Source organism: Microcaecilia unicolor, chromosome 1 (assembly GCF_901765095.1).
Source record: "Microcaecilia unicolor chromosome 1, aMicUni1.1, whole genome shotgun sequence".
NCBI classification, from domain to species: domain Eukaryota; kingdom Metazoa; phylum Chordata; class Amphibia; order Gymnophiona; family Siphonopidae; genus Microcaecilia; species Microcaecilia unicolor.
This window is the reverse complement of record NC_044031.1, coordinates 15,384,149-15,398,660: the sequence shown is the minus strand read 5'-3', so window position 1 is coordinate 15,398,660 and position 14,512 is coordinate 15,384,149. Positions and strand designations below refer to the sequence as shown.

General features: G+C 45.7%; 2 protein-coding genes across 7 annotated transcripts in view; both read right to left on the bottom strand.

Annotated features, from left to right (window-relative positions):
* The window catches only part of LOC115477517, an 881,049-nt gene that overhangs the window by 160,375 nt on the left and 706,162 nt on the right, over window positions 1-14,512 (bottom strand).
* LOC115463183 (gastrula zinc finger protein XlCGF7.1-like) overlaps window positions 1-14,512 on the bottom strand; it is a 227,596-nt gene that overhangs the window by 43,435 nt on the left and 169,649 nt on the right. Inside the window, exon 2 of one of the 6 annotated variants that reach the window (XM_030193477.1) lies at window positions 6,617-6,712. The exons of the other annotated variants lie outside the window; for them this stretch is intronic. Within the exon in view, the coding sequence (XP_030049337.1) occupies window positions 6,617-6,712 (96 nt within the window). The remainder of the gene's footprint in view (window positions 1-6,616; window positions 6,713-14,512) is intronic. 6 annotated transcript variants of the gene reach the window in all.

Genomic DNA, 14,512 nt, shown 5'->3' with positions numbered 1-14,512 from the left:
CTCTCTCCAGTATGGGTTTTTTGATGCCTCCTTAGCTCTCTCCGGACCCTAAAACATCTTCCACATTCAGAACACGGAAAAGGCCTTTCTCCTGTGTGAATTTTATGATGCGATCTGAGATGTCTTTTCAAAACGAAACATTGTCCACATTCAGAACACGGAAAGGGACTTTCTCCTGTGTGAATTTTATGATGCGCTCTGAGATGTCTTCTCAAAACGAAACATTGTCCACATTCAGTACAGTGAAACGGCTTCAACCCCGTGTGGAATTTCTGGTGTTCGATTAAGCTGTCCCTCCGACTGAAGGTTTTCCCACATTCAGTACACGCGAAACGTGTCTCTCCCTTGTGCACTCGCCTGTGTTTTACCAGGTATTTTTTGTGTGTGAAAGTTTTCCCACATTCTGAGCATGAAAAGGTTTTTTCTTTCTCTTTTACCAATTTCGCCTCATTATCTGCTTAGTATGAAATAAGACAGTAATCAAAATATTAGTGACTAGGAATCAGAATTTAATAAGTCAAACAGTAACCACATGGGATCTATGTACACAGAACACTGTCACTGCCATGTGGCTCATAAGATTCCCCCCCCCCCCCCCCCCAAATCACCAACAGGTAGGCAGAATGCCCTGAGCAGGCTCATTACTGATGAGATGAATACGTGTCCTGTTTAAAGCCACAATTCTTTAACACTATCACACTCAGGGTCACTGTTCCCTCTAAGCTGAGTGGGAGTCCTCCACTTGCAGTCCTGCCAGTGGGTGGCGCTGTTTCACTATTACATTTTCAATAGTGAGGAACAGGCAAGCTATGCAGGGAACCTGCCTGTCCCTAGCCATTGAAAACACAATATTGAAGCATCACCCCCTACTGGCAGCAATGCAGTTGGAGGACTCCCGTTCAGCTTGGAACAGTAGTAAGGGCAATAGTAGGGGGAGGAAAAGCAGCCTCAATACACAGTGCTATCTATACACAGACAATGCAATTGAATACAAATAATACTCATACTAAACACACATAATACTATACTGTGCCTCCATGAGTATGGAGGCTGAACAAAGTTCATTTTTCAATTCTATTAGTGCTCTGGGATGGATACCACCCAGTCCAGGTGATTTGCTACTCTTCAATTTGTCAAATTGTCCCATTACATCTTCTAGGTTTACAGAGATTTGTTTCAGTTTCTCTGACTGGTCAGCATTGAATCTGGCACCGGTATCTCTTCCTCATCTTCGTCGGTGAAGACCAAAGCAAAGGATGGTATTTTTGAACAGCATCCATGCCTGGTGTACATTTTTGACCTTCGCAGCTGCTCCTCTAAGGTTTTTTTTTTTCACTATTCTTCTCATGTTATCATTGTCCCCTTTTTGAAAGTTAAATGCCAACGTATTGGATTCCCTGTGTGTCCTTACTCCAGAGCCGATATCAAATCTGATCATATTATGATCACTGTTATCAAGCGGCCCCAGCACCATTACCTCCCACACCAGATCATGCGCTCCACTAAAGACTAGGTCTAGAATTTATCCTTCTCTTGTTGGCTCCTGTACCAGCTGCTCCAGAAAGCAGTCCTTGATTTCATCAAGGAATTTTACCTCCCTAGCGTGCCCCAATGTTACATTTATCCAGTCAATATCAGGGTAATTAACATAGTAACATAGTAGATGATGACAGACAAAGACCTGTACGGTCCATCCAGTCTGCCCAGCAAGATAAACTCATATGTGCTACTTTATGTGTATACCTGACCTTGATTTGTATCTGCCATTTTCAGGGCACAGACCGTAGAAGTCTGCCCAGCACTAGCCCCGGCTCCCCCCACCAATCTCCGCTAAGCTTCTAAGGATCCATTCCTTCGGAACAGGATTCCTTTATGTTTATTCCACGCATTTTTGAATTCCGTTACCGTTTTCATCTCCACCACCTCCCGCGGAGGGCATTCCAAGCATCCACCACTCTCTCCGTAAAAAATACTTCCTGACATTTTTCTTGAGTCTGCCCCCCTTCAATCTAATTTCATTTCCTCTAGTTCTACCGCCTTCCCAGCTACGGAAAAGGTTCGTTTGCGGATTAACACCTTTCAAATATTTGAACGTCTGTATCATATCACCCCTGTTTCTCCTTTCCTCCAGGGTATACATGTTCAGGTCAGCAAGTCTCTCCTCATACGTCTTGTAACGCAAATCCCATATCATTCTTGTAGCTTTTCTTTGCACCGGTTCAATTCTTTTTACATCCTTAGCAAGATACAGCCTCCAAAACTGACTCCAGGTGGGGTCTCACCAACGACTTATACAGGGGCATTAAAACCTCTTTTCTTCTGCTGGTCACACCTCTCTCTATACAGCCTAGCAACCTTCTAGCTACATATGGTAAAAAATAAAATAAAATCTTTCGGTGTCAACATATTAACATGAGATTCAAAGGATAACTAAGGGGTCCTTTTACTAAGGTGCGCCGGAAAATGGCCTGCGCTGGTGTAGACGCGTGTATTGGACGTGCGCAGGTCCATTTTTCAGTGCACCTGCAAAAAAAGGCCTTTTTATTTTGGCAGAAAATGGACATGCGACAAAATTAAAATTGGCAAGCGTCCATTTTGGGCCCGAGACCTTACCGCCAGCCACTGACTTAGCAGTAAGGTCTCGTGCGTTAACTGGGCGGTAATCCTCAGCGCGTGTGCAATGCCAATTACCACCCGGTTAGCGCTGTGCACTGGAAAATTTTCCGGTGCGCATAAAAAATGAAATTACCACCCGGGCTGTGCGGTAGGCAGGCAGTAGCTCAAAACTGACACATTTAGGATGCACGTATGTGGGCTTAGTAAAAGGATCCCTTAGAGTCTAGTAGAATACCCAGAACTTTTATTGATAAAATGTCTGATTAATTCTAACATTGTTTTTTTTCCTTCCGTAGCTGAATGACTAATCAGTAAAAATATTGTTATATCTGCATTTAACTTAAGTTTATGCCACAAGGATTAGTCCACTTCTCTGAAAATTCCCCATCTATTTTAAGATTTAAGGCTAATGTCTATTATTTTTAGCTATAAGCTATAAAGTTTTACTTCAGGTATACTGCATTATTTCCCATCCCCCATCTCTCTTTTCCTATCAGTCACATGAAGGAATTTCTGGCTGGTCACATGCTCTGATGGTGAAAATGTTGCTAAGGCAACTCAGATACCTGGTATATCTTGTTACAAAAGTAATATACTGAAAAAAGGTATGGCAAGGACACTAATTGCAAGCTTCCAGCACATATGAAAGACCCAATTACAAGTCTCCAGCACATATACAGCACCTATGATTGGTCCATGGTAGAGGAGAGGTGGATGCTCACCACAGCCTATAAAACCACGCTGCAGACAAAGAAACTTTGAAAAACTAGGCATGCTTGGAGAGACAGTTTCAGATTCGTCCAATGGCCTATGTTTTTTCCCGAAGGGGTTGCTGTCCCCCCTCCATATAAACTAGTTCCCTATATCTAAGAATCTTTCATTTATTCTTTCTTTCTCTTTGTTCTGCGACCTTTGTACGAGGAACAAACTCTTCTTCCTTCTTTTTCTCTTCTTTATATAATTAATCTAATTACTTATAATTACCAGAGGTACTGATGTTAGATTTTGTAAGTTTGTTATAACTTAAAACTGATATCTGATGCTGTGCTGGTGGGTGAGTAATTAAAGACTTTTAATTCTGATTCCGGGAAATTATAGACCGGTGAGTCTGACGTCGGTGCCGGAGAAAATGGGAGAGGCTATTATTAAAAACAAAATTACAGAGCACATCCGAGGACATGGATTACTGAGACCGAGTCAGCACGGCTTTTGTGTGGGGAAATCTTGCCTGACCAATTTACTTCAATTCTTTGAAGGAGTAAACAAACATGTGGACAAAGGGGAGCTGGTTGATATTGTGTATCTGGATTTTCAAAAGGCGTTTGACAAGGTACCTCATGAAAGGTTAGAGGAAATTGGAGGGTCATGGGATAGAAGGAAATGTCCTATTGTGGATTAAAAACTGGTTGAAGGATAGGAAATAGAGAGTGGGGTTAAATGGGCAGTATTCACAATGGAGAAGGGTAGTTAGTGGGGTTCCTCAGGGGTCTGTGCTAGGACCGCTGCTTTTTAATATGTTTATAAATGATTTAGAGATGGGAGTGACTAGCGAGGTAATTAAATTTGCTGATGACACAAAGTTATTCAAAGTCGTTAACTTGCGACAGGATTGTGAAAAATTATAAAAGGACCTTACGAGACTGGGAGACTGGGCGGCTAAATGGCAGATGATGTTTAATGTGAGCAAGTGCAAGGTGATGCATGTGGGAAAAAAGAACCCGAATTATAGCTACGTCATGCAAGGTTCCACGTTAGGAGTTACGGACCAAGAAAGGGATCTGGGTGTCGTCGTCGATAACACACTGAAACCTTCTGCTCAGTGTGCTGCTGCGGCTAAGAAAGCGAATAGAATGTTGGGTATTATTAGGAAAGGTATGGAAAACAGGTGTGAGGATGTTATAATGCCGTTGTATCGCTCCATGGTGCGACCGCACCTTGAGTATTGTGTTCAATTCTGGTCGCCGCATCTCAAGAAAGATATAGTAGAATTGGAAAAGGTGCAGCGAAGGGCGACTAAAATGATAGCGGGGATGGGACGACTTCCCTATGAAGAAAGACTAAGGAGGCTAGGGCTTTTCAGCTTGGAGAAGAGACGGCTGAGGGGAGACATGATAGAGGCATATAAAATAATGAGTGGAGTGGAACAGGTGGATGTGCAGCGTCTGTTCACGCTTTCCAAAAATACTAGGACTAGGGGGCATGCGATGAAACTACAGTAAATTGGAGAAACTTTTTCTTCACCCAACGCATAATTAAACTCTGGAATTTGTTGCCGGAGAACGTGGTGAAGGCGGTTAGCTTGGCAGAGTTTAAAAAGGGGTTAGACGGTTTCCTAAAGGACAAGTCCATAAACCGCTATTAAATGGACTTGGGAAAAATCCACAATTCCAGGAATAACATATATAGAATGTTTGTACGTTTGGGAAGCTTGCCAGGTGCCCTTGGCCTGGATTGGCCGCTGTCGTGGACAGGATGCTGGGCTCCATGGACCCTTGGTCTTTTCCCAGTGTGGCATTACTTATGTACTTATATACAATTTTTCTATAATATTTTATAAAATTCATAAGTTATTTAGAGAATAGCGAACCAAATGCGCAGCCTAGTACATTAAGAAATGCAGGGTGATGCACTGAGGGTCACAAAAACCAGGGGGAACGGTACAGTATAAGGGGTGAAGAGCTTCTGTGGATGAATGATGAGTAGGCCTTGGGGATGATTGTGCCTGATGACCTCAAGGTGGCCAAACAGGTAGAAAAGGCGACGTACAAAGCCAGAAGCATGCTTGGGTGCATAAAGAGAGGGATGACCAGCAGGAAAAAGGAGGTGATAGTGCCCTTGTAAAAGTCTCTGGTAAGCTTGAATATAAGAATAGCCATACTGGGTCAGTCCAATGGTCCATCTAGCCCAGGATCCTGCTTCCAGCAGTGGCCAATCCAGGTCACAAGTATCTGACAGAAACCCAATTAGCAGCAACATTCCATGCGGAATCCCAAAGAGTACCAACATTCTATGCGGAACCCCAAAGAGTACCAACATTCCATGCGGAACCCCATGCTAACAATCTCTGGGCAAGCAGTGGCTTCCCCATGTCTGTCTCAATAGCAGACTATGGACCTTTCCTCCAGGAACGTATCCAAACCTTTTTTAAACCCGGATACGCTAACCACCATTACCACATCCACTGGCAACGAGTTCCAGAGCTTAACTATTTTTTGAGTGAAATAAAAAAAAAAGGTCCCATTTAAAGTACTGTGTGCAGTTCTGGAGACCGCACCTACGGAAAGATATAAACAGGATGGAGTCAGTCCAGAGGGCGTGTAGGCTCTTACCCGCCTTTGTAAAGGGGCCCCTTAGGCATTTAAATACTGAATCTCACACTTAAATGCATAAACCTGGACATTCAATGCATAAGGCTGGACATGGCCCGCAACTAAGCACTCAACGCTACCGAGTGAATATTTATCTCTAAGTTAACAGCTGAGCAAACGCACTCACGTTAGGTGGATTTTAGAAGCCCTGCTTGTTATTCATCACCTGTCCATTCTGTATAACTAGTAACGAAGGCCCGTTTCAAATCACAATGAAACGGGCGCTAGCAAGGCTCCCCTCCGTCCCTTTGTGTCTCCGTGTGTCGGCGGCCCCCCTGCAGCCTCCGCCGAAGGCTCCCCCCCACCCCACTGACCTGCCGAAGTAACGTGTGCTCCGTCCTCGACGTCATCGCGTTTTGACGCGAGGGCGGAGCAGAGCTACAGTGGAGTACAACGTTGGAGCTGAGAATGTGCTCCGCCCTCAACGTCATAACGTTTGACGCGAGGGCGGGGCCCACAGACTGTGATTTTCGAGGCTTCAGAGCTTCGAACATACGAACCTTGGCTTCAGTGACGTCAGCAGCCAATAGAACGTTGAGGGTGAGTTTTATATATATAGATATCTTTTGGTATTACTCAGCTCTACTCTGGCATTCCTTCCCTTACTCCATACAGTATTTATTATTACTCACCTGAGTACGAGCTAGTGACTTTTCTCTTTCCTGGCTTCCGGGAATGTTGTTTAATCTTTGATAACACATCAGGACTGATAAACTGATGATTTGTTTCTGTGGAAAGAAGTAAGAACATGAGCGCTGCCATAGTGGGACAGACCAAAGGTCCATCAAGCCCAGTATCCTGTTTCCAACACTCTGCATTGGCTCCGCCCACTCGACCTCTTGTCATTTTTCTTTTGATGTAGACATAAGGGGAAAAAAAAAAAAAGATTTTAAATGTTCCCAGGTTTCAACCCAATTCGTGCTTAATGTGAGATATAAATAATATAAATAAGTAAATAAATAAATAGATAGAAACTCTGAATGATGAGAACCTGATTCTCGTAACATGATGTCTGTTTTAGAGGCCCTTCACCTTTAGAAAAACAAAATCTTTGCACAAATATAACAATGTCCCCGTAACCAGCCCCTCCAAATGACATACTGATTACAATTTCTAAGAAATTACTACTCTATCTATGAAAAGTCATTCCCTTATTAATTATACTTCCTCTGTGAATCATAAGTACATAAGTAATGCCATACTGGGAAAAGACCAAGGGTCCATCGAGCCCAGCATCCTGTCCACGACAGCGGCCAATCCAGGCCAAGGGCACCTGGCAAGCTTCCCAAACGTACAAACATTCTATACATGTTATTCCTGGGATTTGGGATTTTTCCAAGTCCGTTTAGTGGCGGTTTATGGACTTGTCCTTTAGGAAACCGTCCAACCCCTTTTTAAACTCTGCTAAGCTAACCGCCTTCACCACATTTTCCGGCAATGAATTCCAGAGTTTAATTACACGTTGGGTGAAAAAACATTTTCTCCGATTTGTTTTAAATTTACTACACTGTAGTTTCATCGCATGCCCCCTAGTCCTAGTATTTTTGGAAAGTGTGAACAGACGCTTCACATCCACCTGTTCCACTCCACTCATTATTTTATATATCTCTATCATGTCTCCCCTCAGCCGTCTCTTCTCCAAGCTGAATAGCCTTAGCCTCCTTAGTCTTTCTTCATAGGGAAGTCGTCCCATCCCCGCTATCATTTTAGTCGCCCTTCGCTGCACCTTTTCCAATTCTACTATATCTTTCTTGAGATGCGGCGACCAGAATTGAACACAATACTCAAGGTGCGGTCGCACCATGGAGCGATACAACGGCATTATAACATCCTCACACCTGTTTTCCATACCTTTCCTAATAATACCCAACATTCTATTCGCTTTCCTAGCCGCAGCAGCACACTGAGCAGAAGGTTTCAGTGTGTTATCGACGACGACACCCAGATCCCTTTCTTGGTCCGTAACTCCTAACGTGGAACCTTGCATGACGTAGCTATAATTCGGGTTCTTTTTTCCCACATGCATCACCTTGCACTTGCTCACATTAAACATCATCTGCCATTTAGCCGCCCAGTCTCCCAGTCTTGTAAGGTCCTCTTGTAATTTTTCACAATCCTGTCGCGAGTTAACGACTTTGAATAACTTTGTGTCATCAGCAAATTTAATTACCTCGCTAGTTACTCCCATCTCTAAATCATTTATAAATATATTAAAAAGCAGCGGTCCTAGCACGGACCCCTGAGGAACCCCACTAACTACCCTTCTCCATTGTGGATACTGCCCATTTAACCCCACTCTCTGTTTCCTATCCTTCAACCAGTTTTTAATCCACAATAGGACATTTCCTCCTATCCCATGACCCTCCAATTTCCTCTGTAGCCTTTCATGAGGTACCTTGTCAAACGCCTTTTGAAAATCCAGATACACAATATCAACCGGCTCCCCTTTGTCCACATGTTTGTTTACTCCTTCAAAGAATTGAAGTAAATTGGTCAGGCAAGATTTCCCCTCACAACTAAACAAATGTGCTTGGTGGTGTGGAGATAGGAACAAATTCTAAATGCAAATACTTCCACTCAGTACAAAACTACAATAGTAATGGGGGAAAAGTCTCAAAGAGCTCCCAGATCAAATATCCATCTGTCGGCGCTAAAACAGACCAACTGGTCTTCTCTTCATCATAGGCAAAAACCCCGTATGTGCAGCCCCAGAAATTCTCAGTGGACCGCAAGATTCTGTTAATATAGATTTTTTTGAGATAACGTGTTAATTTCTAGAACATACTCAATATCTAATACACTTAGCTTATTGCTTGGCGTTCTATATTACTGCTGCTTCACGCTGTTCCCCGCTTAGTTACCCTGAGCCGACGTTGGCCAGCGTTTTGCTGCTTCTGCAGGGTCTCAGTTTTTGCCTATGATGAAGAGAAGACCAGTTGGTCTGTTTTAGCTCCGACAGATGGATATTTGATTTGGGAGCTCTTTGAGGCTCTATTGTAGTTTTGTACTGAGTGGAAGTATTTGCATTTAGAATTTATACTTCCTCTGTGTACCTCCATATACTGCACAAGCCAGCAATTTTTGAAAATATAAGTGAGATAAATAAAAATGCTACCAACAATAAAGAATGACAACGTGGATACAGCAGCTCGTAGGTTTGCCTGCTTTGTTTTGAAGAGGAAACAGATAAAAACTAACCTATTGGCTTCACCTTGTTTCGTTTCATCCATCTCCCTCCTGTTTCCATGCAATCTCTACAGCAGCCGCGACAAAAATTAAAAAGCACGGGGCCGCAGCAGACTTCAGGCATGCGCTGCGGCTCTGCTGGTCCTGTGCCCCCGCTGACGTCAGCTTCCAAGTTCCGGGGGCATCGGACCGGTAGACCCGACAGCGCATGCCTGAAGGCTGCTGCGGCCCCGCGCTTTTTTAATTGTCGTCGTTATTTGCCGGGAGAAGCAGCAGCGGTGGCGATGAGGAGAACGGCGATGCGATCTCAGCGGGAGACTGTCCCGCTTTGGAAGGGAGGTGACCCGCCAAAGCGGGAGACTTGGCAGGTCTGGAATTATGAAAACCAAACAACTAACTTGTGGAGAATGTCAATTTTGCTTCACAAAACATCAGTTATGCAGGAATGGACTCATTCTTCAGCTCAACAGACGTACAAACTAAAGTACAGGACCACGTGTCAATCTTCTTTTGTAGTATATATTATCAGATGTCCGTGTCATTTATATTATGTAGGACGTAACCATACGTAAGGCAAATTTTTCTCATAGTGTAAAAAGCACTCCTTACTTTAGAATTATCTGTTACTCCATGGATAATTTATTATCCAGTGTAACAGCAAAAAGTTTTACTTTGGCAAAACAATTCCCATCAACCAGCAGATTTGATCTCGGTTGAACCTCTGTGGAAAACTACACTGGCTCACAATCAAAGAACGCATTACCTTCAAAATCTGCACCATGGTTCACAAAATAATCTGTGGTGAAGCCCATGGATACATGACAGACTTGATCAACTTACCAACTAGAAACACATCAAAATCAACACGAACGTAACTAAACCTGTATTACCCAAGCTGCAAAGGTCTCAAATACAAATCAACTTACGCATCCAGCTTTCCCTACATAAGCACACAACTGTGGAACGCACTACCAAGAGCCGTGAAAATGACGCACGACCACCTAAGCTTCTGGAAATCACTAAAAACTAACCTATCCAAAAAAGCATACCCCGCCGATCCAACCTAAATGCCTGATCCCTGCGACACAAAAAAATTAAAGTACGAAATGGACATAATTCAACTCCTCCGCTGCACGTTGCCTAAATGTGCCTGGGCCACATGAACTTTATCCTACCACAATATCACTTTGTATTTGCTCTCACCAGAGCCGGCAAACACCTTCCAGTACTATGTAAGCCACATTGAGCTTACAAATATGTGGGAAAATGTGGGATACAAATGCTACAGATAAAAGTCCGTTTGACAGAACATAACAAGTCGATTGGCAACAGGGACCATGACAGCTACCTGAGTAGCTCACTGCTTACAATTCCAGCATATTTTTACAGAACTTAAATAGTAACATACATAGTAACATAGTAGATGACGGCAGAAAAAGACCTGCACGGTCCATCTAGTCTGCCCACGATAAACTCATATGTGTATACCTTACCTTGATTTGTACCTGTCTTTCCAGGGCACAGACCGTATAAGTCTGTCCAGCAGTATTTCCCGCCTCCCAACCACCAGTCCCGCCTCCCATCACCGGCTCTGGCACAGACCCCGTATAGGTCTGCCCTCCCCTATCCTAGCCTCTCAACCACCAACCCCTCTTCCCCCCGCCACCCAATTTCAGCTAAGCTTCTGTGGATCCATTCCTTCTGCACAGGATTCCTTTATGCCTATCCCACGCATGTTTGAATTCCGTTACCGTTTTCATGTCCACCACTTCCCGCAGGAGGGCATTCCAAGCGTTCACCACCCTCTCTGTGAAGAAATACTTCCTGACATCTTTCCTGAGTCTGCCCCCCTTCAATCTCATTTCATGTCCTAAATGAACCATTTCATGTCCTAAATGGTTCATTATCAACCATGTTCCTGAGCCAGCACAAGATGGAGACCGGGCAGCAATACTGACCCATTGTGAATAGTTTTGGATTTTTAAATTACAGACAGTTAGTCTTTCAGGCCAGTGGCATAGCCAAGGGTGGGCCTAGGCCCACCCACTTTAGACTCAGGCCCACCCAGTAGCAGCACATCTATGACGTGGTTGGCAGGGATTCCGAAGCCCCCCACTAGCTGAAAACTCCCAACAACTGTCCCTCCTGCATACCTTGTAAATAGCAGATCTTCACCTGCAGCAAGCAGCGACTGATACATACTGCTCAAACACCGGCCCAATAGCCTTCCCTCTGACGTATTCCCGCCTATGCGGAAACAGGAAGTTGCAGCAGTGGGAAGGCTGTAGGGTCAACATGACCAGTGTGTATTAGTTGCTTCTCACTGCTATTTCAAAGGTATGTGGGAGAGGGGGGATGATTGAGCATATGGCATGCAGGCGAGAGAAGGAGAGACCAAATCACCTGTAGGACTGGGTGGGGTTCTTCTGCCCACCCAAAATTGGGTGTCTGGCTACGCCCCTGCTTCAGGCTTAACTGAAAGCACTGAATGGAATTCTATGATATGAAGTTGTCCTGTGGGGTCCAGGGGGCAGAAAATACCTTAATAATGTCTAAGGGAAAATTAGGTTCTTACCGTGATAATTTTCTTTCCTTTAGTCATAGCAGATGCAGCCATTACAGATGGGTTGTGTCCATCAACCAGCAGAGGGAGATAGAGAGCACACTTTTTTCAGTGCCTCATACCAGCTTGCTCCACTGCCTCTCTTCAGTATTTGAAGCTTCCAAAGCAGTATGGCAAACCGCAATGGGAATAACATAAGCTTTCCTCACAACGAACGATGGCCCTACAACAAAAGGCATTAACTCAGAATGGAGGGAATGAAACATCCTCCCGGAGGGCATAAACTCATCCTCCACTGAGACATAACTGGAGGGAATAAACTCATCCTCCAAAACATGAAACTGGAGGGAACTAAGTCATCCTCCTTTAATTGAACAAGAATCCTGAAGACTGTTTTCCCGACTTTCTCCCAAGGACGGAATCTCCAGGAAACATGAACAGAAGCTGAAATAGATTTACAGCAGATAGCATCAGACAGGGAGGGATCATGGCTGCATCTGCTATGACTAAAGGAAAGAAAATTATCACGGTAAGAACCTAATTTTCCCTTCCTTGTCATCAAGCAGATGCAGCCATTACAGATGGGATGTATCAAAGCAATCCCTAGATAGGGTGGGAACAAGCCACACCACGCGCCAGCACTTGCGCTCCAAAATGTGCGTCCCTCCTGGCAGCCACATCCAGCCTGTAATGTCGGGCAAAATAGAGCTTAGAAGCCCATGTTGCTGCACTACAAATCTCTTGAAGAGAGAGTGCTCCAGTTTCAGCCCAAGAAGAGGAAATTCCTCTAGTGGAATGCACCTTAAAGGCATCAGGCGGAGGCCGGCCGGCAAGCAAATAAGCTGAAAAGATAGATTCTTTGAGCCAGCGGGCAATAGTGGCTTTAGACGCTGGAGACCCTCTGCGAGGACCTGATAGCAAAACAAACAGATGATCAGAGGTCCTGAAAGAGTTAGTAACTCGCAGATACTGCAGCAGAGTCCTGCGCACGTCCAACAGGTGCAATTGCCCAAAAGATTCTGGAAACTCCTCCTCGACAAAGGAGGGCAAGAAAATAGGTTGGTTTAGGTGAAACGCTGAAACCACCTTAGGCAAGAAGGAAGGCACGGTCCGAACCGTGACCCCGGACTCTGAAAACTGCAGAAAAGGGTCTCTACAGGACAGCGCCTGGAGCTCTGACACCTGTCTCGCCGAAGTAATGGCCACTAACAAGACGGCCTTCAGTGTCAAATCTTTCTCTGAAGCACACCGAAGAGGTTCAAAGGGAGCACCCTGAAGGGCCTTCAGCACTAGCCCCAGGTTCCAAGCTGGACAAGGTGCATGCACGGGAGAACGGAGCCGAAGCACCCCTCTAAGAAACCGTGCCACATCCGGATGAGCAGCTAAAGACACGCCCTCAACCTTGCCACGCAGGGAGGCCAATGCTGCCACTTGCACCCACAGGGAATTATAGGCCAAGCCTTTTTGTACACCATCCTGCAAAAAGTCCAGAATTGGCGAGACAGGAGCCCGCAGGGGTGTGATCTCTCTGGAAGCACACCAGACTTCAAACTGGTGCCAAATCCTGGCATAAGCCACGGAAGTGGAACGCTTGCGGGCTTGCAGGAGAGTGGTAATTACTTTATTGGAATAGCCTCTGCCTCTCAATTGCGCCCTCTCAATCGCCAGGCCATGACCAAATCGGCCGGCGTCCTCTATGGTCACCGGACCCTGTGACAACGGGTTGGGAACCAGAGGTAACTGAAGGGGATCGTCTACGAGCATCTGTCGGAGGTCCACATACCAAGGCCTCCTGGGCCAATCCGGGGCGACGAGAACCACTTCTCCTGGATGCAGCCGAATCCGCAGGAGCACTCGCCCTATCAAGGGCCACGGAGGGAACACATACAGTAGGCCCGGAGGCCAGGGTTGAGCCAAGGCATCCAACCCCGCCGTGCGAGGATCTCTCCATCTGCTGAAGAAGCACGGGACTTTGGCATTGGAGCTTGTCGCCATTAGATCCATCACAGGCTTGCCCCACTTGGCACATATCTGCAGGAACACTTCGTCTGCAAGTTCCCACTCCGCTGGATCGATCTGATGCCTGCTTAGATAATTGGCTTGCACGTTGCTCTGACCTGCAATGTGAGCTGCCGACAGAAACTGTAGATGCAGCTCGGCCCAGTGGCAAATTTGTTCGGCCTGCGCGGCTAGAGCTTTGCACTGAGTGCCGCCTTGTCGATTTATGTAGGCCACTGCTGTCGTGTTGTCCGACATCACTCTGACAGCCAATCCTTCCAGGGTCACTTGAAAGGCCAGAAAAGCCTGAAACACCGCTTTCAACTCTAGGCGGTTGATGGACCACTCCGACTCCTCGGGTGTCCATAGATCCTGGGCATGCTTCCCCTTGCAATGTGCGCCCCAGCCTTTCAGACTGGCATCTGTCACCACTAGGCACCAATCGGGGAGCGCCAGCGGCATTCCTCGCCGCAGCATGCTGTCTGAGAGCCACCACTCCATGCTGAGTCGGGCCGCAGGGAGCCAAGAGAGTCTGCATTGGTAATCCTGAGATACTGGAGACAATCTTTGGAGTAGAGCATACTGTAGAGATCTCAGGTGCGCTCTCACCCAGGGCACCAGTTCCATGGTGGCCGGCATCAATCCATGCAACTGGACAATGTCCCAAGCTCGCGGGCGGGGCATCCTCAGGAGCAGACGGACCTGATTCTGAAGCTTGCACCGCCTTTGCTCGGGTAGGTACACATACCCCGAGGCTGTGTCGAACCTGGCCCCCAAATAT